Raw genomic sequence first — 25,863 nt, forward strand, 5'->3', positions numbered from 1 at the left:
GGAACAGGTTAGAAAGCCCAGAAATAAACCCATGCACCTATGGTCAATTAATCTACAATGAAGGAGGCAAGACTATACAATGGAGGAAAGACAGTCTCTTCAATAAATGGTGCTGGTAAAACTAGACAGCTACATGTAAAAAAATGAAATTAGGACACTCCCTAACACCATAAACAAAAATAGACTCAAAATGGATTAAAGACCTAAATGTGAGACTGGACACTATAAAACTCTTAGAGGAAAACATAGGCAGAACACTTTCTGACATAAATCACAGCAATATCTTTTTTGACCTGTCTCCAAGAGTAATGGAAATAAAAACAAAATTAAACAAATGGGACCTAATTAAACTCAAAAGCTTTTCCACAGCAAAGGAAACCATAAACAAAATGAACAGAACTCACAGAATGGGAGAAAATATTTGCAAATGATGTGACTGACAAAGGATTAGTCTCCAAAATATACAAGCAGCTCATGCAGCTCAATATCAAAAAAACAAACAACCCAATCGAAAAATAGGCAAAAGAACTAAATAGACATTTCTCCAAAGGAGACATACAAATGGCCAAGGGGCACATGAAAAGATGTTCAGCATTGCTAACCATTAGAGAAATGCAAATCAAAACTACAGTGAGGTATCACCTCACACCAGTCAGAATGGCCATCATCAAAAAATCCGTAAGCAATAAATGCTAGAGAGGGTGTGGAGAGAAGGAAATTCTCCTACTGTTGGTGGGAATGTAAATTGGTACAGCCACTATGGAGAACAGTATGGAGGTTCCTTAAAAAACTAAAAATAGAGCTACCATATGATACTGCAATCCCACTCCTGGGCATATATCCAGAGAAAAACATGGTTCAAAAGGATACCTGCACCCCAATGTTCATTGCAGAACTGTTTACAGTAGCCAAGACATGGAAGCAACCTAAATGTCCATCTATAGAGGAATGGATAAAGAAGTTGTAGTACATATATACAATGGAATATTACTCAGCCACTAAAAAGAATGAAATAACGCCATTTGCAGCAACATGGATGGACACAGAGATTGTCATACTGAGTGAAGTAAGTCAGAAAAAGAGAAATATCATATCACTTATATGCAGAATCTAAAAAAAAAAAATGACACAAATGAACTTATTTACAAAACAGAAACAGACTCGCAAACTCAGAGAATGAACTTATGGTTACCGGGGGGAAGGGTGGGGGGAGAGGGAAAGTTAGGGAGTTTGCGATTGACATGTACACACTGCTATATTTAAAATAAATAACCAACAAGGAAAATAAAAAATAAGAGACTGAGCCTTAGTCCATTGGGTTTTATCCCCAAAGTCTCCATTTTTTTAACTAAATATGTTGTTTTAAATTTTTATAACTTGAATGCTGGATGTATAAGAATAAACAGGAAAAATGTAAATAAATTTTAAAAAGCTGGAAAAGATAAATCTAAAGTAAATATAAGAAAAGAAATAATAAAAAGAAATCAATTATTGTAAAAGCAAGCACAATAAACAGTTATTGGACAAAACAAAAACAAAAAGAAATCAATTAAATAGAAAACAGACAACCAATAGTGAAAATCAATGAAACCAAAGCTGGTTCTTTTATTATAAAATATAACACATCACAGAAGTGCACATACACAGAAAACACACAGTGCAATGATTTACCAGTGAACACCTTGTAAGTACCACTTGATCAAGAAATAAAACACAACCAATACCCAGGGTTTCCCTCCACATCCTGTCCCTTCCCCATCATTAACCTCTCCGTCCCTCACAAACCAATCACTATGCAAACTTTTATGCAAATAACTTCCTTGCTTTCATTATAGTTTTACCACCTAAGAATGTGTCTTTGAAGTCTAGAATTGAGTTTTACCTGTTTTTGTTAAACTTCATATAATGATCACATAGTATGTATTAGATGTGTTTGCTGGCCATTCACATAGCTTCTTTAGTTTTTCCACTGAGTCATCTTTGAAACTATCAATACAATTGCTAAACCTCAAGCTAAACTGATAAAGAAAGATACAAATAACCAGTATCAGCAATGAAGACCTGGCATAACTACAAGTGCTACAGACATTAAAAGAATAAGGAGATATTATTAAAAACCTTTTAGTAATTAATTTGACAACCTAGTTTACATAAAGTGACTTATCCAGCTAGGTGTGTGGGAATATTCCAAAACAAACACTTGAAATGTCTTACCTTTCAAAAACCTTCAGAACTGTCCTTAGACCTGTGTTTATCCTGAAGTCATTTGAAAGAGAGGCTAAACATATCAATTTATCTCAAAAAACATCTTTTAAGCGCCTACGATGTACACTACCGTTAAGGATTCATATTAAAGACATGGTCTTTTCTCATAGTCCTGCAATCTTCATTTGGCTCAGTGACTCCTGGAAAAACAAACATGAATAAGAGACAACACTAGATTTACTAAAGATCATAATGCTATCATTTATTGGAGGAAAAAAGCAAAAAAAAAAAAAAAAAAAAGAATTGTTTTGTGATACTTGGGGGAAAAAACCAGCTTACTTAACAGTAAAATTCTTTCTCTGAAATGAGTTAGTAAAAAGAAAACAATCTTCACTGTATGAAACAACATCTCAAGGTAGGAAAAGCAGCACACAAGAATATATTTTGCGATATGAAAATTTAGGTATGCCACCAGCAGCATTCAAAATTAGCTGAGTATCTATACAATTACAAAAATTGATGTTTTAACAAAGTGTTTTAAAAGCTCATCATACTAAAACAGGTACAACGTTCTGAACGCATATAAATTCCCCATGGGCTTTTGAGCATCCTTACCCTTAACTGCACAATCAGAATGTACAAAAGCAGTGAAAGATCAGAGGTTTTAATTTTTTTGTTTTCCTTGTTCCAAATGGCAAAGTCAAGCAAAAATATTGAAAAAGGCAAAATAAGCACTTCTCATAGCACAAAGACCACAAGATGGCATGTAAACTATGGTTCCCCTTTAAGACATTACACAAGGTTCATCTGTACTTAAGGCTCATTACTTCTTCTTGCAGTATGGTAGTTCAACAGGCAGAGGGCAACATTCTCTGACAAGTCTCAGTTTGGTCTCAAAGAATACCTCCCAAGGATCCACAAGGATATTAAGTCTACGCAGCCATTTATATCAGGGAACTTTTGTCCATGCTATGTCTATTTTTTTGGTGCTGTTTATTAAGTGTAGTGTCATTACTTTGTTGTGAATATCCACATCAGTAGTAATTGTTTATTATGATGCTGTGGACTGACCCTTCACTCCAAATAGCCATGTTCCTCCTGTCTAGTGAACACACTCTTCCCTGCTTTCAGCTCATTCCGTCTATAGAAAATGTTTTGTACATTTCCAAGCCCATCGTCAGTTTATCAGCTCCTGCTAAGAAGCACATAATTTTATTCAGTCAATTTACATTAACAAAGGCTCTGATGGACCATGGGCTCTGCTCACAAGCTCTGTGGTGAGACCTCTGCCGGTGCTTTGTGAGGCCCTTTGTGAGGTCAAGGGACAGAAATCTGAGCCCTCAACAGCAAAGCTTAAGTGTACCAGGGGCTTAGGAGTGTCACCTATGCATTCAGGGTAGAACTAGAAATAACCGAAAAGTGGGACTAAACGCCCTATCTCAAGTAAACCGGAGGCAAGAACACTGCACGGCACTCTCCTCTTCACTTGACAAAAAATCCTCCAGATCTCAGAATTGCATAAAATTATGAATTAGAAGGTGCTTGAAAGTCACATGATTTAATCCCCCAACTTTTAAAATAGAAATTGCTAAAAAATTTAGACTTCTAAATGTAAATTCTTTTGTCAGTCTTACCAAGAGCTACACAGATATCAATCAGTATTTAACTTCAGGTGAAGGTCTGTTCGCTTTCTTTAAAATGCTATCTGCAAGGAAGCTACGGCACATCTTCAAACTTATCTTAAAAATTTTGTCTTGGATTTTTAAAACCAAAAGAACAATGCCTGTAATCTAGCAACATGGCTATAAACCTTAAACACTGATTTCTGTCGTTGTTGATCTGCTGAAAATGAAGTTGAAGGATGGGTTGTGGATTTTGAAGTATCTGGAATCCTACAGCAGACTCTAGTCAGAAGTTATCTAAGGAAAGAGACGAGAAGGCAAGACAGGTGTAGGCAGCCCCATAGAAAAAGGACTCCACAGCCACAGGGCTGCAGCTCCATTCCCTAATTCATTCCACCAAGTCTCATCACACATGTTCCAACACATGTCACTCTCGTGGAGCTATCAAAAGCAGAAGCAGCCAAACCGGTATCCCCACACCCCTTTTGGTTTTTTTTAAGGTATGACCCACTTCTTAATTATCTTTTCTAACAGAAGTATCCAAAAGTAATTTTATTTAGAGGCATTTCATGATTGTATTTCCTGCTCCCTGAGCATGTACCGATTAGGGTGGAAGGTAGCACTCAGGTGGATAACCCACAGTCACCGTACAGGCGTGATATGCACAGGAGCTCCAAGCACTGAGACAGTGAAGCCAAGCCGGTGAGAATGCTCAGCTGCGGAGAGTGGTCGGTCCTTCCCAAGGACAAGACGGCCCGTCTGTGGGAGGGAGGGAGAGCAGGAACCTCGGCCGGGTCTCAGCAGCAGTGGCCACAGGCACAGCCACGCAGAGGGGCTGGAGAGCCAGAGGTTCCCCTGAGCACATCGGGCAAAAGGGGAGACCTCTTAGACAGCGAGACAGGAGGAGATGGGAAGCAGCGAGTTAGTAAACAGACCCGCCCAGTCTCTCAGGGGTGGGGTGAAGGCAGAGAGGGCCAAGAGCACTGGAAGCCGGTTCTCCAAGTCTGGAGAGCAATGCTGCTCCCCACACAGCGGTCACAGGCAAACACGGCCAGGGAAGAGCGCGCAGGCCAGCGCTCCCACCCAGCTGTTGGAAGCACAGCCTTGCACAAACACATTCCTTGTCTACAAAAGAGCTGCCTCAAGGGTTCCCTTCGTTCCAGAACGCAAGGATCTCTCCTTCACCTAGCAGTGAACGGGGTAGGATAGGAGGCAGGGGAGCAGGGAAACAGAGACCACAACCAACCACAGGACCTAAAACCCTAACTCTCCACTCGTCATCTCACCTACAAGGTTGCTTTTAACCAGCACAGTTGCTTGGTAACAGCTTTCAGCATATTTGAAATGGATTTCTTACTCCTACAGGCCGGCAGACAAAAACAAGTAGGGAAGCAACCAAAGGGTAAGGCGGCAGAAGGAAAATTTCCGTCTGGAAGATCCTGGAAGGCGGGATCACCCACAAGCTGCCGAGGTGTCCGGACTGGAGCTGTCTGAACAAACTGGCCACAGGCCTCCAGAGATAAGGCAAAGCATGAGCTTTCACGCAAGAGCTAGCGTCCTCGGCTGGTGAGATCTGGTACAGACCCCTTACCCGCTCTGAGGCTCTCTAATAATGGAGACAAGCCTGCTAGCCTGGCAAAGTGATTGTGAATATTCAACAAGATAGTGCATGGCAATGCCTACAGTGCCGGACACATACTACCAAATAAGCTTTTTCAGATAAATTAATGGCCAGAGATAGTCACCCTATCACCTTCAATGGTCATCCATTATTTCCGGGATTAAATAATAATACCCACCTTTGACGGAGATATCATTTACCTATGCTGGGCCCCATGCTAAGCACTTGACACGTTTCTCATTGACATCCTGTGATGATCCAGCAGGAATCATTATCCCCATTATTTTTAAACAGATGAGCGATGTGAGGACGCGAGGTTAAGGAGCTTGTTCAACATGACCCTAGCAGGTGACTGAACCACAACTCACACCCAGCCCTGTTTCATAGCCCACGTTCACCACCACTACATTACACAGGCCTGGTGGCATCTTAACCTCATGTCTCACAAAGTCAAGTCCAGCCTCTGAAAAGGGCCCAGAGGGGTCAGCCTTTTAGGTGTATTACTCCAGGCTATTTGAAGCTCATAGTGACCAGGCTAGCCTCACATCAGCTCTAAAGAGAAGACGACTTCTGACCGCCTTCACAGAGCCCTTCTGAGATCTGAGCTGTCTCCTGGAAGCACCTGGCCTGGAACCACACAAGCCAGATGGTAGCATATACTTTCCACTCCTGGCTGAAGGTAGGTTAGGGGCCTCAGCAGAAGACAGGATGCCCTCAATAGCCTAGAAAAGGACCCAGGAACATTGGCTCCACACTCTGGCCCCGTCAGGCCTGTTCATACTTCCCCAGTTCAGAAGAAAAGCCTCACTGGTCTGAGGTCTTGGCCGCAGCAGGAAAATGAATTCAGCAATCAGCCACAAGCAAGGAGACAAGCAGTGGACCACTGCCTTTGGTTTGGAGATTCCCAGAGCAAGAGCCTGAGTGGACCGGCCAACCTGGGAGAAGAAGAGAAAGGCAAACCCAAACAGACTTCTCCTCCGGAGGTGACTTTGGAGGTCCTGTAATGCCAAGAACTCCAACAATCAAGATAGGGCATTCTGATGGTCAGGCCTCAAGCAGGAGCTAAAGGGCACAAAAGGCCTGATGGAGATCCTACAGAGCCAAGAGGAAGCTTCCCAAAGGGAGACTGAGCAGGAGAAGATACAATGACGTAGAGAGCTTGCAACCAGAAAAGGCACAGGCCTGGCGGATGAAAACGGGGAAAACAGTTACAGGAGGTAACACCAGAGCCACACTGGCAAAACGCGGTGTCATGAAGGGGACAGAAGCCGGGGCACCCAGGCTTGGGGCTCAGTTCTGCCATCGACTGTGGCTCTGGGCAGATCTCGTAACTTCTCTGAGCCTTGATTTCCTTGACTGCCTAGTGGGATAACAATCCCTGCTTCATCACAAGGCTCCTACAAGGACTAGACAAGATCAGGGACATGAAAGCACTTTGTCTGTGGCCAGACATCAAGTTGCAATATGGCCACCCCGCTGCGCCTGGTGTCTTCTCCCACCGTTTCCAGGACAGTCTCCACTGCAAACGCTGGGACTGTTTAAAGGTCACTGGGCAGGCGTGCCTACTTCCTGCTGCCTCCACGGCAGGGCTCTGTCTTCCCACCTACTCTCCCCTGGCCCCGTTTTAGGGGAGAATGGAAAACAAAATCATTTTAAAAGCAAACATTTATAAATAATGGGGGGAAAAAATACAGCAGAGAGCAGCAACATTTTTCACCTCCTACCAGGTCTTGTCCAAAAGGAAGCAGTAGTGTTTGCTGCTGCTGCGTTGTTCTCTCTCAATCTCGTTCCAAGAGGTCAAGAGTAAAGATATGTGGCGGGGAGAAAGAAAAACCCAAGAGAAAAAAAGTGTGCACTGAATGTTAGAAAATACATTCTATGGGCAGGTGTGGAATCAGAACAGCAAAAGAGCCACGGCTCAGGTCTAAAAACAACACACATCACCAAAAAGTGCTCCTTTTCTACTTCAGTCCACGGCCAGACTCGCCACGGGCTCGTGTGCAGCTGTCAGGAGGGCAGAAGCACTTGTTCCCAGACACCAGAGTAGAAGCGTGTCCACACTGTGTGGGGCAGGGGTGACGGATGCCACGCTGAGGAACAAATCTACGAAGTCCCTGTAGACCCCCAAACTCTATCCCTTCCTGTTGCACCCTTGTGACTCCAACAGGGCGGCCTGTTGCCAGCTGGGAATCACTGGCTCCCAAGGCTTATCTGCTGCTGCTTAACAAGGTTTTTATTTACGAGAACTCAGTGGAACACCATGCAAAGGCGCATGAGGAAGATTCCACTCCATCAGATACAGAACCCACCTCTCATATCGTGCTACAGACATTTGCGTTTGGGAACACACCGTTGCCTCCAAAAGCAACCCTCAGGTGTTCAGAATGCAAGCAGCATGTCACTGCAAGATCAAAGGCACGTGTCTGTGAGACAGAGATTTAGAAGATATTTACAACACGGTCCACGAGCTTCCATCCACCATGCCTTCCAAAGCTTTGCAAAACCGGCCATGTGTTATGCAAGACATACAGCAAAACACTTCTTCACAGCGTTCCTAGGAAGAAAAAACACAAAGATAAATGGGAGATCATCACTCCAAAGGCTCCTGGAAGTGGTAAAGACCTTCCTTGAGATTTTCTGGGTACCCAGAGTAGCACGCTGCAGAGAAGAAAGCATCCAGACCATGGAGTCAGATCTACATGGCATCAAACCTCAGCTTCAACATCTACTACTAATATTATCCCGGGGAAGGGACTTGCCTTATTTGAGTATCAAATTCCTCATCTGTAAAAGGGCACATCCCCACTTACCCTGTAGACCAGTCTGGGAATTAGTGCATTGAACAGAGTAGGTATTTAATAAAGAATCGCTACCATGACCATCAGAGGAAAAGATAGGAAGAAAGTGGAAACTATCTAAAACCAAGAAATTAGTCAGGACTGTATACTTTAATATGAACCAGAATCACAGGACGCACCGAAAGCATTCAGTCAAATAGGCACTAGGGCCTTTCTCCTTTCTAAGCAGGCAGCAGAAGCTTGTTAAGGGACATCTTGCAGGAGTTCCCTAGCACAGGGAGCTCTCTATAGGTACTGAGCACTTGCTACCCTGATGTATGAGCTCTATCCCAGGCACTTGCTCCTTGGAATTCAGTGTAGAGCGTGCAAGGAAAGAGTGAGGGCTCAGCAAATTACTATTCTATTCAAGCAGGCACATCCATCCCACCGCCGTATCTGGCCATGTTCTAGGGCTTCTCACCCCAGTTCTACTCCTTGTGTTCTCAGCTGCATTTGTGCCAAGGACACTGGAGTCACATGAGGGAGGGAGGGAGGGAGGGAACATGAGAGAATGTATTCGCATGAGCGGGTGCTGCATTTTGCTATCAAGATAATTCTAGGACAGCATTAATTTTTTTTTTTTTTTTTTTTTTTTTGCGGTACGCGGGCCTCTCACTGTTGTGGCCTCTCCCATTGCGGAGCACAGGCTCCGGATGCACAGGCTCAGCGGCCATGGCTCACGGGCCCAGACGCTCCGTGGCACGTGGGATCTTCCTGGACCGGGGCATGAACCCGTGTCCCCTGCATCGGCAGGCGGACTCTCAACCACTGTGCCACCAAGGAAGCCCTAGGACAGTATTTCTTAAGATACGCTCTGCACTGAAGTCCCAACAGATGCTCTGCACAAGAAAGGGTTTTAGGGACAAATAAGGTCCCTTGTGGCAGCTCACAATACACATATTAAAGGACCTGGAAAGCCTACTCACAAAGCCACCCAGCTGCCTTTAACGTGGTGGGCTGGTTAACTTCTCATCTAATCAGTCACTCGCCACCGTCTTCCGATCACTGTCAGCAACAGCCTCGGAAGGCCTAAGCTTGCTCTCCCTCCTTCCCAGCTCTCGCACATGTCTCATTGCCTCAACACAGTTAAGGAAAAGCCTCTTTTTAGTTCACAGGTCATGAAAGAGAGGAATGGAAATTAAATGGTGACATGAGAACAGAGTCAGAGGCAAAGATCACTGAAAGTGCTAATTAAAGGAGGTTTGGAGGTCAGAAGCTCAGAGTGAGAAGGGGCCAACCCAAGTCAGTTATCATGAGTCCTTTCAGGCCGGGTGGGGGGGCAGTCAAGTGAGCTGCTCAAGGTCACACTGCTAATTAGGAAACCCTGGTCCTCCAGAGTCCTGGCCCTGCCTACTTTCCCTTTATGAATTCTTTTCTGAAATGTTCCCATCAGTGCGATAGTATAAGAAAACAAGCATGAACGTAGACCCCCTCCATCCCTCGCTCAGTGATACTAAGGTGATATTCACCTTTAGGAAAATCTCCTCAAACCTACAGGTTAAAAGAGTGATAATGAGCATATACATACTGTCTATCACAGCAGAATGTTCCCAGTGCCAGGAATCGGTAGACCTGGGTCAATGCCCATCATTGGTTGTATTATGGGGTGGGGGGGGCATTACCTTACTAATCTATAAAATAGGTGTATAATATCTGCCTATTCGTCTCCAAGGATCTTCATAAAGATAAAATGGCATGAACTCTCTGAAAGCACCCTAAACTAAAAGGCCCCATGCAAACTATCCTCATCCCCAAATGACAGACATTATAATCCTAAAGACACTCTTACCTTGCGAATGGTATGTAGGAAAGGCTATACCTACAATGAAAAACAAACAAAAGATCAAGTCAAATGAAGGGAGTGGAAGATGACACAGTGGATTGGGTTTCTGAGCTGCAAGAGCACCTGCAGTGATGTATCCAGACCCCCCTCCCTCCTCAGCGTGGAGGGCGTGTGCGCACACGCACACATACACGCGCGCGCGCGCGGTGCCATGTGTATAACAGGGAAGGGGGTGTCCTCTGTAGCCAAAGTAGGAGGGCAGAAGGCCCGTATGGAGACAACTGTCACCTCAGCCTCACGGGGTTACTGCTTTAACCAAATGAGCCAGCAGCCTTCCCTACAACAGGCAGATTCCAGATAGCCAGATGACCTAGAAGCCCTATGCTAAAGGAACATCAAATAAAATGCAGATCAGCTGTCCTCTAACATGTTACAAGTTCGCAACAGAATACGACTTCTACCCCATTAGCATAAATTTTCTGCTCTGTGCCTAATAATTTTAAAAGAAGAGAAAAGAGAGCAGGAAAAGAAAAAGAAAAAAAAAACGCACTACCAACTGCCCTATGGATGAAAGTATACACAAGCTATGATTCTTTAAGAACCCAAGCCCACAGATATCTTGGTGGTCCCAGTTAGCTCAGCCCCCTCGCCCAGAATGGAACCACAGAGGGGAGGAAGCTGGCCACGCCCCCAAAGACCAGGCCTGGGTGTCAGGCGGGCTGGAAGCCAATCAACTCTAAGAAGGCACATATAGTTGGAACACATCAGGGTTGGAATAGGGCCATCTGACTGTGTACATATGAACGCTGAACCTTTAAAAACTGGCGTCAGAATCAGTCTATATGCAAAGAAAGGCATGTGTACGTAGGGATTAATTTCTGCCCCGAGAAGAAAACCAAAATATAAACATAAGCCATCACACCAGGCCCTTTCAGTACCCACTATCACACTGTATGTGTCACATTAAAATCAGGCCATCATTCTTCTCCGTAGCTGACACTCATCACGTACAAAAGCTGACTTACTTGGAATAAATTCCAAAGGGCATTTTGAAAGTACATTTATTCAAAAGTCTAAAATTACTAAAAGGAAGGATGGGTGTTAAGCTTGCAGTCTCAAGATGCATTTCTATCAAATAAGACAACATTTGATCCTTGGAAGCTTTAAAACATTCACAGTCTTCCTTTCTTCGCATTAGAGCCAACGTTTTTTCCCAAAGTAGATCAAGTCACATTTTTATGAAACTGTTCTGGCAGATATCATCCCTTGATAAACCGTGAACATATTACAGAAACGTCTCAGAAGTTATTGATTCCATACGTGCCACCACCCCCGTACTTTGACGTTGGACAGGTTTGAAATGGCCATGAAGCTACAGCCCCATCCATGGTTCTGAATGATAATGTCTCCAGTGGTCCTCTCACTATGCTTGGCCCCTAGGGCACAACTCCCTGGTTTTGCTACAGCGCACAGCCACATGGTTTTCCATTGCGTCAGTCACTGCTACTCATCTGCTGCTGACAAGTCACTCTTTGTCCTTCTGTTAAATGATTCATCCCACCACAAACGTAACACTCACGATTTTCCTCACCAGTTTCCTTTTTCTTTAATGCCTGTTTAACTCACAAGCCTCTTTTTACCAGCCCCTACACAACTTCATTGTCCTTGCCCTTACCAGACGTGAGTGGTTGAATAACGTTTGTAACATCTCAGAATCAACCCTGAGCCCAGCAAAAATGCCACAGTGGGCAAAGAGCCTCCCACGACCACTCAAGGCCACTAACGCCACCTACTGGCGGTGGGCTGAGTCGACAGGCTTTGGTGCTCTGCGGTGTGATTTGACTGCATCATTAAGGATTCTGAAGTCGAAAAGCTTCTGTTTTCCCAATCCTCCTACCCACACCATGTGGGATTTTGTCTCCTTCAGCTGCGTTAGTCAGAGATCGATGTGGGAAGGGACTGTCGAAAAGGTTACTTACCACGTCAGGGCCAGAGACTGCAAAATGCAGAAGATGAGAGCAAGCCCTCTGTTGTGCCACTGGAAGAAAAATGATACGGTTACAGGTACGTGTGTGACAAGAGGCACACACCAAAAAGGTTAAGGAAAATTAAAATACACACTTACCCAAAAGGCAGAACACAGGGTAAGCGTAATGCACAACTAGAGAGAGAAAGGAAACTTTATTTAATGAATACAATGACAATGATAACAGGGAGGGGAAGAAACTGTAAAGACATCATTCTTGACAAACTTACAACAACACATCAAACTGCAGTAATCAGATTCTGTGGTTATCACAGCAACCAAATGCATCCTTCATTTCAAAGCACTGAAGCTACGCGAGCACCCGTCTTCGGCAGAGGAGTTCAAATCCCAGTGAAATGAAACTGGCCAATAAGGATTCATGCAGATTAAAAAGAGAAGGATCCTCTTCTACTTTCAAATTTTCCACAATCTCTGCCCAGCAAACACAAGCACATTTCTGGTCCACCCATCCATCCATCCTTCCATTCCAACATATACTAAAGTAGGTTAAACACACACCTCTTTAACTCCTGCCAAACACTAGTGTCTGGAGGGGAAAGGGCATGTGAGGACAAAGGTTAACACTAGATGTCAATCTCACAGCCAGAGAGTCAATTATTTGTTTACACGTCACCTAACACTGTCCCTGGGTCCTTTCTTAGTAAGTTCTTTTTGCAAGAGACTTATCCAGGCCATCTACATCCAGGGATGGCCAAAAACAATGAGTGGTCCAGCTGTCAGTCATGCCTGTCCTCTCCATCCTGCTGTATCAGTAACCACTCAATAAATATGACCGAAATAATTTCTTGGTGTCCAGCATGGTGCCCAATGCTCTGAAAGGACACAAAACAGGAGGAAGTGTGGCCACGGCCTTAGAGAACTTACCCACCTGAACAAATGAGATGGACACAAATGAAACTACAAAGTATGTTGCTCAAGGTCTGGACATTGCAATACTGATAACTGTAACAGCAGTCCAGAGGACGTGGTCTGGAATGATGGGATGGTCCCATGGAAGGAAAGGGCCCAAGGAAGGGAGAGGCATTCTGGGTTAATGGGACAGGAAGATAGGACAAGACTGAAGACGCTGTGGTGAGAGCAGGGAACGGGGGTGCTGGGCCATGAGGAAACCACACCTGCTTCAGGAAAACTGACAAAAGCAAACAGGATCCCAAAGTCAGAGAATGACAAGGGGAAAAACAGCCCATGCTAGGAGACTGGACACCTACTTGAGAGAATGAACCCTGTGTTCCCCAGTTATTCCCTCTAAGCTTTCCTTGTATGTGGCATCACCCACCACCAGGAGGGTGTCAGAGCCCTCTTATTACCACATGAGTTTGCCAAATTTAAGAAGCAACACCTTCTGGAGGGGCTTTATAGAAATGGCAGCACCTTAACCCCAGCTGAAACACAAGTCGGGGGAAGAGAGGAAAAACTATTAGATGAAGAATGCTCCCTTCTGCCACAGTGGTTACAGGCATCAGACAGTAAGTCAAGATGAAAGGGAAAAGGATAGAAGTCTTTAGGTTTAAGAGGAAAAAAATTGCCAACAGCAGAAACAAACACTCCTATTTTAGACATCCAGGGAACAGGCAGACCTTACCAGCACCATGATGGTTGCAATCAAACGCGTAGGCTCTATCATTCGCTTCAGCTGTTTCATTGGTCCCATGAGGAAGACAGTGCTAAGAGGCAAACACACACAAGCCGTTCAGACCAGAACAGAACCACACGAGGTAAACCAAGGTGCCTCCCCATCACCTCCCCCAGCTCACCTGTGGCAATAATAGCAGTAATAGTAGCTGACCCTTGAAAAGCTCCGACTGAGCTAGGCACTGTGCCTCAGGGCCTTTTGTGCCTTATTCTTATTTAGTCCATTAACAATTTATGAAGTTGATTATAGGAACAGTCATCATACTTATTTTGCAGACAAAGAAGCTTAAGTCCGGAAAGGACTTACTTATCTAAGGCCACCCAACTAGAATGCAGTAGAGTGAGGATGCAGATGCACATAGGTCTGACTCCTGAGCCACGTCCATAACCACTAGGTTAGAGGACCCCTCCCTTCCAGGTGCTACCTTGCCTCCTTCACAACCTACCCATGGAAACAAACAAGCCAAAGTGACTCCGGTAATCTAAAAAAGAAAAACCACATCTTACAGGCTTAGGTCGTTTATGTTAAAAGGTAGGGCATTTCATTTTCTTTTGTAATCTCCAGAGGATAGTTCTAATGTTGATAGGAATATCATCTGTGATGCGTGGAACACTTGCTAAGTGTTAGATATCGCGTACATGATCTCATTTCATCCCCTCAACAACTCTGTGAGTTCGGTATTATTACACTTATTTTAGAGCTGAGAAAATAAAAGCTCAGAAAGGTTAATTTACTTATCCAAGATCACATAGCTAAGCCCATAAAAGAGCTGGCATTCCAACCCACATCTATTGGATTCCCAAGCTCCAAAAGACAGCCCCAGCATGCCTTCTGTAGGGATGGAACTTGATAGGTGGCCAGTGAGAAAGAGTAAACACAAACGAAGCAGACACTCACGCCTAACACGGCAAGTGCCAGGGCCCGGTATAGGTCATGCTTCCCGACTCCTGACAGAAACGCCCCGTGTGGCATCACCCCAGGCATAGCTGGTTTACAGCCAGCATTTAATACAAGCCAACCAGCAGATGACATTAGCTACTGAGTGTTCTAAAAGCAAAACTTTGTTAAATAAGTCTACCTCTCTTTGAAGTGTCATTAAGCTTCCATTTGAACTCAAAGCTGCACTCCTAGGTCAAGTGTTTGCGCTGAGTGCACTCTTGAGCCTACGTTGAACAAGAAGCGATAGCCAAGGGTGGCCTTAAAAATTACATGCAGCATATATACAAAAATATAAAAGATTACAGGCAGAGCCACAAACTCCTAGACACACCCAGTAATAACAATTCGCTCCCTTTATTATCTCCCTGGGCAATGCTTCGAAAAGTTGGTCCCATTAGGATTTGCTAAATAGTTCTTTTGGACTAACCAACACACCCATATATTTATGCTCAGTCTAGACTATATATTATAACCTACGCTGTCTGCCCAAAGCAAAACCCCCCAAAAGTCAGTATTTGAGAGAGCTTTGGAGGCAAGATTAGACATCTCCAAGGGCCAGCATTATACTATCATAAGAATTAATAAATTTAGAGATTACCACACTAAGTGAAGTAAGTCAGACAAAGAAAGACAAATATCATATGATATCACTCGTATGTGGAATCAGAAGAAAAAAATGATACAAATGAACCTAAAAAACAGAAACAGACTCACAGACTTTGAAAACAAACTTATGGTTAACAAAGGGGAAACGTGGTGGGGAGAGATAAATTAGGAGTTCGGGCTTAACATATACATACCACTATACGTAAAATAGATAATCAACAAGGACCTACTGTATAGCACAGGGAACTCTACTCAACATTCTGTAATAACCTATATGGGAAAAGTGTCTGAAAAAGAATAGGTATATGTATATGTATAACTGAATCACTTCGCTGTACACCTAAAACTAACATAACACTGTAAACGAACTATACTCTAAAATAAAATAAAAATTAAATTTAGAAAAAACAACTTGAAAGAAAACAGAATTAATAAATTAAGTTTAAGCATGGCCAGTGCATTGCACTTAATCATTTGGTTCACATTTCCAGGCAGAAAAAGACTGAGGTTTGGGGACAATTAGGGACAAGTAAGACAGAAGTGCAGCCCTTGTCAAGTGGTAGACTTGTAACAAGTCAGTGTAATAAAATGCTATCTGTGTTGTCACATAAATATATATGGGATAGACAGAGCCCATATAAAGGAGGTCATTGATTCTGGAGGGGAAAAGGGAATTAAGAGAAGTCTCATGGAAGAGGTGACTTCTGAGTCAGGTCTTGACAAATGAGCAAGTACCCATCAAAGGGGGGGGGGCGCAGACGGGGCAGCATCCCAGGCACAGAAAACAGCCCAAGCAAAGCACAAGGACGTTTGGAGAAATCCAAGTTCAGCCTGGCTGAGGAGAACGACTCGAAGAGTCTGTCCTATATGCATGCTGAGGGTTTTGGACTTCACCCGTTGAGAGGGAATGGGAAGCCACTAAGGGGGCTAAGCAAGGCTATAAATGAATGGCTCCACAGCTCTGTGGAAAATGGCCTGGCGAGGGTCCATAAAAGAGGCAGAGAAGCCCACCAAGGAACTCCTGTAGTGAGCAGTGATAGAGGCCAGAGCTAAAAGCAGCTCAGATATCACCTTCTACGGGAAGCCCTCCGGTCTCCCCAGGTCACGTCAGATCAGCTCACTTGCCCTTCCCTGAGCATTGCTCAGGGAGCAACTGAGCATTGCTCAGTTTATATGTCTGTCTGCCTGGCCAACCAGTGAGCTCCATCACAGCAGGAGCCAAACCCTTGAATCCTCAGAGCCCAGTACAGGGTGTGAGCATGTGAGTCAATCAGCAAGGGGCAGCAGCAGTAAGACTAGAGCAATGGAGAAGGCAGTGTGGTAAACTTTGAAGAAATCATTCAACTCTTCCGTGCCATGTAAAACCACAATGGTAGTACAGTTCCTGCCTTCTCCAGTGGTACTTCAAGGATGAACTAAGATATAAAAATATGTTGAAGTTAAAAAAGAAAAAATATATATATGTTGAAGTTTGGAGGGTTTTTTGTTTGGTTGGTTTTTTTTGCAGTACATGGGCCTCTCACTGTTGTGGCCTCTCCCATTGCGGAGCACAGGCTCCGGACGCGCATGGCTCACGGGCCCAGCCGCTCCGCGGCATGTGGGATCTTCCCAGACCGGGGCACGAACCCACGTCCCCTGCATCGGCAGGCGGACTCTCAACCACTGCGCCACCAGGGAAGCCCGAAAGTGATGTATTTTAACTACTTCTTTTCTCTCCAAATCCTTAAAACTATGGAAGCATCCTCTTTCACCTCCCTCCAAACACAACGCACATCCATTTTCCCATCTAATAATTGGCTAAGGTTAGATTTAAAAAACTGTTACCTCCCAAGAGATGCGATGTTACCAAAGGTGTAAAACACTGCGAAGAGGTATAGTCCCTTCCTGGGCACCCAGAGCAGAAGAGTTCCCTGAAATATAAGGCACAGAGTATCCGCACGTGAGGAACACCCCACCACAGCCACCGAACCAGGAGTGCACAGAGGAACCTTTTCCCCTCCGCGCCCCCCTTACCTCCCTCACCACTTCCCTTTCCTCCCCCTCCTCTTATCCATGCATTTCAGTGAAGAGCAGAAGAGAAAAGGAGGTAGATGAAAGTGGAAAGATAGCGGGAAGGAACGCAGGGGGAAAAGATGGCGGAGGGGTGGGCGGTCTTACCAGCAGTGAGCAGAGAATTCCTGCAGCAAAACAGGCAATGAAGCCTTTTATTCTGGTGCTCGAGCTTAATGAAGCTGCCTCCACAACCTGAAATATTTAAAAAACTAATTACATACATGTATATGCATATTTAATCACCAAAAACAAAGGACACATACTTAAATTTAGAATTTGTACAGAGAAAGGCAGCAACACAGAATCCTAGTTGTGCACAGCTACAGGAGCCCTCGTGATCACTGAATCCGGCCATGAGTCTCTTCTCCAGCAGCTGATTAGAGGCTACCGATCCTCTGGTTGGACATCTCCAGAGGTGGAAACTCTGCCTCAAGCACAATGCACTTCACAAACAGTGAAGTGGACTGAAGAGATGGGCTGGTGGGACCCGAGCTGTGTCCCACAGCTGTGTTGTGTCTCATCCAGGAGCCCAAAGTTCACGAACCGGTTCGAATTGCCTATGACAGGCCTCGGGGTCGTCCCGTGTCCAAGAAGAAGAAACGCCAGGACTTTGATTTCGCCCAGCAGAAACTGACCGACAAGAACCTGGGGGTCCAGATGCTACAGAAGATGGGCTGGAAGGAGGGCCACGGCCTGGGCTCCTGTGGGAAGGGCATCAGGGAGCCCGTCAGCGTGGGAACTGCCTCGGAAGGGGAGGGGTTGGGTGCCGACAGGCAGGAGCACAAAGAAGACACGTTTGACGTGTTCCGTCAGAGGATGATGCAGATGTACAGACACAAACGGGCCAACAAATAGTTCCAGGGTCTCTTCCATGAGGACGACAGGCATCCGGAAAGCGCTAACTCACCACTTTGGGTGCCTACTGTCTCTGCCTTGTTTCCATCACTGGAAATCATATAGAGAAATGTAGCATTTTTGGTCCTTGGTAAAACCTGTGGCACAAATGGAAGTCCCTTAACTTTATCTTGACAATGTATAGGTATTATCTACTTTCCTACTCCATAATGAACTGCAAAATCGTCCATGGAAATTTAAAGATAACTTCTGGTTTCTTACTCCGTAGGGAATTATAAAATTGTCCAACAGATGCTATTGAGTTTGAAAGAGGAGTTCAAGAAAACTGTGGAAAAATAGTGAATGGAATGATCACTGGGTTCTTTTTTTTGAGTGCACTGTTCTTTATATTACAAAATTTTTAAAGTTTTATTGCTTTAAAGATATGTGCCTTTGTAATAGATTTAGATCTTAGAAAAATTATATTTGAAAAACACAAGCATTCCATTTTTCCTAGAGTGTTTATTATAAAAAAATCTATCTAGTGCTGTACTGTGTCATGTATGCTATATGTACTTTCTCTTGTTTTTACCACAAAATGATTTGACCATGTTTATGACGAAATCACGGTACTTAGAATAAGATACCGTTAAACCACAAGTCAAATTATGCCAAGGTTGACCTCAGAGACTGTTCCAGAATATTATCCTATGCATAAATGCTCCACCATGTTCTGTTTATTATAAGTAAAATCATCTTCAAATATCTTTGACATTAAGTAAGGACAAACATATTAGTATGGGATATTATGTAGCATGATACAGTTATATTTCAATTTAGATGATTCAAATTCCATGAGAAGAATGGTCACTTATTACTGTTTTAATAATAGTAAAATATCTTTTTTTTTTTTTTTTTTTTCCGGTACGCGGGCCTCTCACTGCTGTGGCCTCTCCCGCTGCGGAGCACAGGCTCCGGACGCGCAGGCTCAGCAGCCATGGCTCACGGGCCCAGCCGCTCCGCAGCATGTGGGATCTTCCTCGACCAGGGCACGAACCCACGTCCCCTGCATCGGCAGGCGGACTCCCAACCACCGCGCCACCAGGGAAGCCCAGTAAAATATCTTTTGATAACATTTCCACTCTCTCTGATGTGGAAAGATATTAGGTGTGTGAGTACAAATATGGCCATTTTCTCTTGGTCATTTATTAAATTATGTATACTATTTGTTGTTATATATGAAGTAGATATTCAAATACAGAAGCAGAATTAAAGGATCCAGGCCAACATAAAGAGCTGACAGAAACCATACATGTGAAAGAAAATACAGAAACCTGGAAACGCTGAAATCTAAAAAGGACCCATATTTAAGAAATTTTTGGCTACGCATATGTCAAAGACTGTTACGTCCAATTTTCTGCTGGTTTCACAGCTATTTAGAAGTGTATCGTTTACTGTCCTTAGAATAAGATGTACTTTATTATAATCACCACTCCCCTTTAATTAATTTAATTAGTCTTACATTGTAAATGAGCTTGTTTCCTCAAATTTTAGGTAGATACAATTACTCAGTCTTTGAGTATAGCATGATTGTTTTTTAAAAACTGTAGTTGATTTACAATGTTGTGTTAGTTTCAGTTGTACAGCAAAGTGATTCAGTTATACATGTACGTATTCTTTTTCAGATTCTTTTCCATTATAGGTTGTTATAAGATATTCACTATAGTTCCCTATCCTATACAGTAAGTCCTTGTTGTTTATCTATTTTATATATAGTAGTGTGTATCTGTTAATCCCAAACTCCTAATTTTATCCCTTCCTTCTCCCCCTCTCCCCTTTGGTAACCATAAATTTGTTTTCTATGTCTGAGTCTGTTTCTGTTTTGTAAATAAGTTCATTTGTATCACTTTTTTAGATTCCACATATAAGTGATATCATATATTTGTCTTTGATTACTTCATATGATAATCTCCACATCCATCCATATTGCTGCAAATGGCATTATTTCATTCACTTTTATGGCTAATATTCCATTATATATAATTAATATGTATATTAATATATATATTCCATATAAAATGGAATATATGTGTGTATATATATATACACACACACACATACACCACATCTTCTTTATCCATTCCTCTGTCAATGGACACTTAGGTTACTTCCATATTTTGGCTATTGTAAATAGTGCTGCTATGAACATTGGGGTACATGTACCTTTTCAAACTACAGTTTTCATCTTTTCTGGATACATGCCCAGGAGTGGGATTGCTGGATCATATGATAACTGTATTTTTACTCTTAAAGGAACCTCCATACTGTTCTCCATAGTGGCTGCACCAATTTACACTCCCATCAACAGTGTAGGAAGGTTCCCTTTTCTCCATACCCTCTCCAATGTTTACTGTTTGTAGACTTTTTGATGATGGCCATTCACGCTCTAGGCACGTGGACTTCAGTAGTTGCAGCATGTGGGCTCAGCAGTTGCAGCACACAGAGCCTACAGCACACGGGCTTCAGTAGTTGTGGCATACAGGCTCAGTAGTTGTGTCCTGCGGGCTCTAGAGCGCAGGCTCAGTAGGTGTGGCGCATGGGCTTAGTTGCTCTGCAGCATGTGGGATCTTCCTGGAGCAGGGCTCGAACCCATGTCCCCATGGACACGGCACCCCACGTCTGCAAGACAGCAGACCCTAGAGCAGCCTCAGCCTTTACGGCAGCCTAGGCAGGATAAGGACCACAACTGGAAAGCTGTGAGCTCCCCCAGGCAGGGCCCAGGGAAAGGGGAAAAGACAGGGGTGGCACTCGCGCAGTTGGATCCAAGGGGCACCGTCTCCTAAGTCAACCAGCCAAGCTTCAGGACTCACTGCTCCTGCTGGCCTTTCTGGGACCCGGGAGGGCTCAGGCTCTCATCCTAATCAGGACTCTCAGCCGAGTCTATTCACTCTTGGTGCAGAAGTTGTTCTTCAAGGTGCCGGCATCAGTCAAGTCACCCACATGTGAGACGGATCCTAGTTAAGTAATGACTGCCCTACTCATCCCTCTGTCACCACGCTTAATCCTTCCCAAGAGCAAAGTTCAGAGGAGGCCGAGATTTCCAGAAAAGCCCCACTAAAGCAAGGGAGCCTGTGAGTAACTCCTGAGGATTTCTTCCCCCTGTCAAAGATGACAGTCAAGTGTCTGCACCAGAGACCTTCCTAGTCTGTCAACCTCATGCAGTGGCCACAGCTGCTCCAAGCTGCACAGGCAGCTGCCAGGGAGACCAAAGGCCTTTCCTCCTGCCCAGCCAAGGCAGGGCAGCCAGGCCCCCTGCATATTCATTCACCCAGGGCTCACCTCAAGTGGCCAGCACAGTCCCCATCTGGCAATGTGGTGACCACACGTGCCCCCAGCTGATGGAGGAAGGCAGTGGTGGCAGAGGTCCCCAGGGTCACTAAACCGGCAACTCCCTCAGCCTTGACTGCTCCCAGCTCAGGGGCCTATTCTCAACCCTGTCTCTAAACTTCCTGTCAAACTAGAAGCTGGAAGACCAGAGGCTTCCTCAGGCGTGGCAGGCTTCACTACAGCATGGCTTCCTCCCCACTCATGAGACAGGTATTCAGGGCAGGTGATCTGCCCCATATGTTCACACATATTGAAAGTGGGGCTCATCACACACACACAGCACTTGCAGAAACATATGGCAACATATGACCCTACACAGAATGGCACGCTCAGGATGGTGACACTCCGGGGGAGTAGGGTGTTAGGAGCTGACAGAGGGGCCACCTGGTCCCACGTTAGGAACCTCTCCCCCAAAATGAGCCCTGTGATGCTCTGTTACCAGTCTTCACTGGCACCCCAGACACTCGGGTTAGACCCCTTCTGACTCACCTGTTCAACCTCCCACAAGGACAGGAGAAAATCGAAAGCCACCACTCTTCCTACTCATGCAAGCACCGAAGAACTTACCTTGCCAAGGTGGAAAACTGAACAGAGCTACGTGGAAGAAGAAAATTGTGGTAGTGGGATTGGACTGGATTCAATCCAATGCTTGCCTGAGCATTACTTGGCATCAACAGAGACATTTTAAAAGATTCACCCGTTTGTTTGATTGATTGTTTTTTGCGGTACGCGGGCCTCTCACTGTTGTGGCCTCTCCCGTTGCGGAGCACAGGCTCCGGACGCGCAGGCTCAGCGGCCATGGCTCACGGGCCCAGCCGCTCCGCGGCATGTGGGATCCTCCCGGACCGGGGCACGAACCCGTATCCCCTGCATCGGCAGGCGGACTCCCAACCACTGCGCCACCAGGGAAGCCCTCACCCATTTTTTTACAGGATAAGCCACAAGGTTAAGTATCAATTTGACATGGCCTTGGTATCTAGAGCACAAAACAGTCTCGACAGGACAGTGAGATGCCAGCTCTTGTAAAAATTAAAATCACTCGTGATAGGAAGCAGTTCTGGTTTCTGCTTTAAAAAGGAAAGTGACACGCTGGTTCTACATGTCTCTCAAGCTGACTCCCATCCAAATGTCACCCTATTTGCCAAAATGAGGGAGGGGGCGATAACTTTTCATCTACGTGGTTGCAAGTTCTCTCACTAAGTATGCTTAGTCACAGGCCAGAGGAAGATGTTGCTCCACTTCCAGCCGGATCCAGTGAAAGCTAAACACTTCTTTGTGCCAATGTGTGAAAATCAACTCCATTGATGTAAAATAACTCCTTAAATTCATGGTTTCTGGAAACTGTGCTAGCGCACTTTTGGGAAATTAGAGTAGCTGGAATAGCACCTGGATAGAATCTGTAGGCAAAGAGCTCACAGGCTGTCTGACGGGCAGTTATGCACAAGGGTCCCTTTGACTCTGGGATGTGGAGAGAAGAGGGGCTCTTGCCAAAAGAAGAAAAGCTGAGAACTGTTCGGGGAAACAGGGTTGGTAACAGGAAGAAGGTGAGAAAGGAACACTGCCTCATTCCTGTGCTTTCAAACCAGGTACAATTCAGACCCTCCGTGTCCCTGCAATCCTGTAGAGAAGACATAAAGCCCGTAGCTTCAGAAAGAAGCCCATAGAAACTGAATTGAAGATTGAAGGTGGGTTTATGAAGACCAGGTATCAATCACAAAACTCATCAAGAGGCCATCTGTGATTAGACATCACCAGGCAAGTTTTATAATTCCCCAGTTTCATATGTAGGAGAAACAGAACTAGTCATATTTTTATTTTTTGCATTAAAAGAATAACAATTTTTTAACGTCTTTATTGGAATATAATTGCTTTACAGTGTTGTGTTAGCTTCTGCTGTATAACAAAGTGAATCAGCTACATGCATACGTGTAACCCCATATCCCCTCCCTCTTGTGTCTCCCTCCCACCCTCCCTACCCACCCCTCTAGGTGGTTGCAAAGCACCCAGCTGACCTCCCTGCGCTATGCAGCTGCTTCCCACTAGCTAACAGGATAACAGTTTTTTAAAGCACTCACGTCTGGTGACGTCTGACTGTTTTTAAGACTGAATGTGAAGAGACTTTAAGGCCACCAAGTCCAATATCCCCCACAAAACAGAAATTTCACCAGCATCCTCCAGCCTTGCCAGCCTCAAAATCATGGGAAATGTGAGACAATCAAGTCAGTACCAACATTTTCAAGGAGGTCCTGCCCTAATAAGTAAAAACGGAGCCAAAAACAACCCTGAGAATGAATTCAACTGGACGCAAAATGCTTCCTGGTTAGTTGCGGACTCAGGAAGTGCCACACAATGATGTAAACAGGAATCTCACACTCAGAGAGAGGACACTGACAGCAGTGTTTTAGAACCAGACAGAAGCACCTAGTCTTTCTAAAATAGATTCTACATGCCTGAGCTTACAACTCTTTAAAGCCCTTCATTGTGTCCAACACAGGCATTCACTATTTTAGGTAAAAACTAACTCAGCATTTTATGTTTTCAATCTGCACTACATCATTCACTCCTGAGTGTCTGTCCACTTCATGATGATTTTCTAAATCAAAATATCTGCATCATCCCCGCTCTCCCCACAAGAGTCCACAGGAAGAGAAAGCAACGACCTCTTGAACCCCAGCTGCTCTAAAACCTTATTGACAGTCCGTGCAACAGAAAGCTTTAGATAAGCATGACTGTCAACCACATAAGTTTTCTTAGGCCCAGTCTGAGGTTTGGCTTGTGAGTTCATACAAGAAGCCAGATATCAAAAAACGAGGAACTCATGAAATTATTAGCGAGCCTTGACCAATTAATAAAGGCAACAGATTTAAAAGAAGCCACAGGCTGTTTGGAAATGTCAAAAAAAAGTTAAACTCCAATTTCTAAAACACGCAATGTCTGTAGTGTTGCTTCTTCAAGTTGAAGATTCAGAGAGCAACTTTTAGGGTTCCGAGATTTCATGGTGGGCGTGGAGGTATCAGGGTCACACAAAAGTCAGAATAAAATCAACAACCGCAAAAGCGAGTGAAAGCAGCATGCTCAGATAGCCACTTGAGACACTGATGACAATCAGAGGAAAAACTTAGGCTCCAACTTGAAAGAAGTCATATTATCTTGTGCAAGAGCTTCATTTTACAGATGAGGAAACTGAGGCCCACGGAATATGCCAAAAAATAAAGAGAAATCTTATTTTATCATTCACAGAGAAAAAAAATAACAAAACTCTAAGCACTAGAAATAGGAAATAAACATCCTGTGTGGCTCTAGAAGATAGGGCATTAATGCCCAAGTTTCAGCTCGACCAAACCTTTCTAAAAAAACAAGTGTGCAGGCGGCCTCATGAGGTCCTGGGCGCCTACAGAGTCTACGTGAAGTGTGTGCACAGAGAAACAAGATGTGGTCCCAGCCGTCCAGGAGTTCACGGTTTTCCTGGGGGTAGTTTACAGCAAGAGTGCGCACAAGGTCGGGTGCGAGTGTCACACCCCACAGCCTAAACTGGGCAGGAACGCAGCCGGGAGCACCTGGGCGCGGCCACCAGCCCCGCCTCGCGGTGGGCAGCGAGGAGGGGCGGTCACCCAGGCCCCCGGCGCAGGCGATCTACCCTAGAGGCCCCAGCCTAGCTCGGCCCTAAAGCCCTTTCCCTGGCCTGCAGGGATGGGGCCGCCGAACGGGAATATCCGCCCTCCCCTTCGCAGATGTTTCTAGGTTTTGCTCCAGCTCGGCCCTCCCTTTGTGGGGGGATGGGACGCGGAAGGCTGAAGGGTGCAGGACAAAAAAGTAAACAGGTGCCGACTGTCCTGTGCAGAGTGTCTGGGCCCTGGTACCTGAGGTGGGGAGTGGGGGGAGCGCGGGGGTCCGGAGCTCTGGAGAGGAGGGGGAAGGAGCAGGGGCAGAGCTGCTTTCCACGAAATCCTGGAAGTCCTGCTTGCCTTTCCTACCAGCCAGCAACAGGCGCCGGCGGAGCTGGGGGCGGGGCTCCGGTGTCACCCGGACCCCCGAGCCCCGGCGCGCTCCCAGGCCCCCCGCCGACTCCACCGAGGCGGGGGCGCAGCAGCCTCGGGGCGGAGAGGGCGCGGCCAGGCGGCTGGGCGCCGCGGCGCACTCACCTCTGACAGGCCGCCCCGGTCCTCGGTGTCCTGCCCGCTCAGCACCTTCTTCAGCTTGTCCATGGCGGGCCCGGTCCACCCCGGTTCCAGCCCCCGGCCAGCAGCCTGTTGCTCTGGCTGAGTCGCGGGCTCTTCCGAGTGCTCGGCCCCCGCCG

At 45.2% G+C, this 25,863-nt stretch overlaps 1 protein-coding gene across 1 annotated transcript; it reads right to left on the bottom strand.

The window, feature by feature from the left end:
* Positions 1–1,575: 1,575 nt before the first annotated feature.
* Positions 1,576–25,852, bottom strand: SFT2D2 (SFT2 domain containing 2). The gene is made up of 8 exons (XM_027086390.1): positions 25,709–25,852; positions 17,451–17,537; positions 17,118–17,203; positions 13,698–13,779; positions 12,194–12,229; positions 12,048–12,106; positions 10,075–10,104; positions 1,576–8,002 (listed from the first exon to the last, which is right to left on the bottom strand). The coding sequence occupies exons 1-8, from the start codon at positions 25,769–25,771 to the stop codon at positions 7,963–7,965; spliced, it is 483 nt and encodes a 160-aa protein (XP_026942191.1). The 5' UTR covers positions 25,772–25,852; the 3' UTR covers positions 1,576–7,962.
* Between the last annotated feature and the right edge of the window lie 11 nt (positions 25,853–25,863).

This window comes from Aethalodelphis obliquidens, unplaced genomic scaffold (genome assembly GCF_003676395.1).
Source record: "Aethalodelphis obliquidens isolate GAN/ISIS:26980383/991018 unplaced genomic scaffold, ASM367639v1 scaffold55, whole genome shotgun sequence".
Taxonomy (NCBI): domain Eukaryota; kingdom Metazoa; phylum Chordata; class Mammalia; order Artiodactyla; family Delphinidae; genus Aethalodelphis; species Aethalodelphis obliquidens.

What these genes read in the sequence shown, in the direction of transcription:
- SFT2D2 (XM_027086390.1), bottom strand. Translation starts at nt 25,771, where the DNA reads ATGGACAAGCTGAAGAAGGTGCTGAGCGGGCAGGACACCGAGGACCGG. An exon ending in TTGCAACCATCATGGTGCTG is followed by an intron (nt 12,230 to 13,697) that starts GTAAGGTCTGCC and finishes TTCTCTCTCTAG; the next exon opens with TTGTGCATTACGCTTACCCT. An exon ending in CCCTGTGTTCTGCCTTTTGG is followed by an intron (nt 12,107 to 12,193) that starts GTAAGTGTGTAT and finishes TTTTTCTTCCAG; the next exon opens with TGGCACAACAGAGGGCTTGC.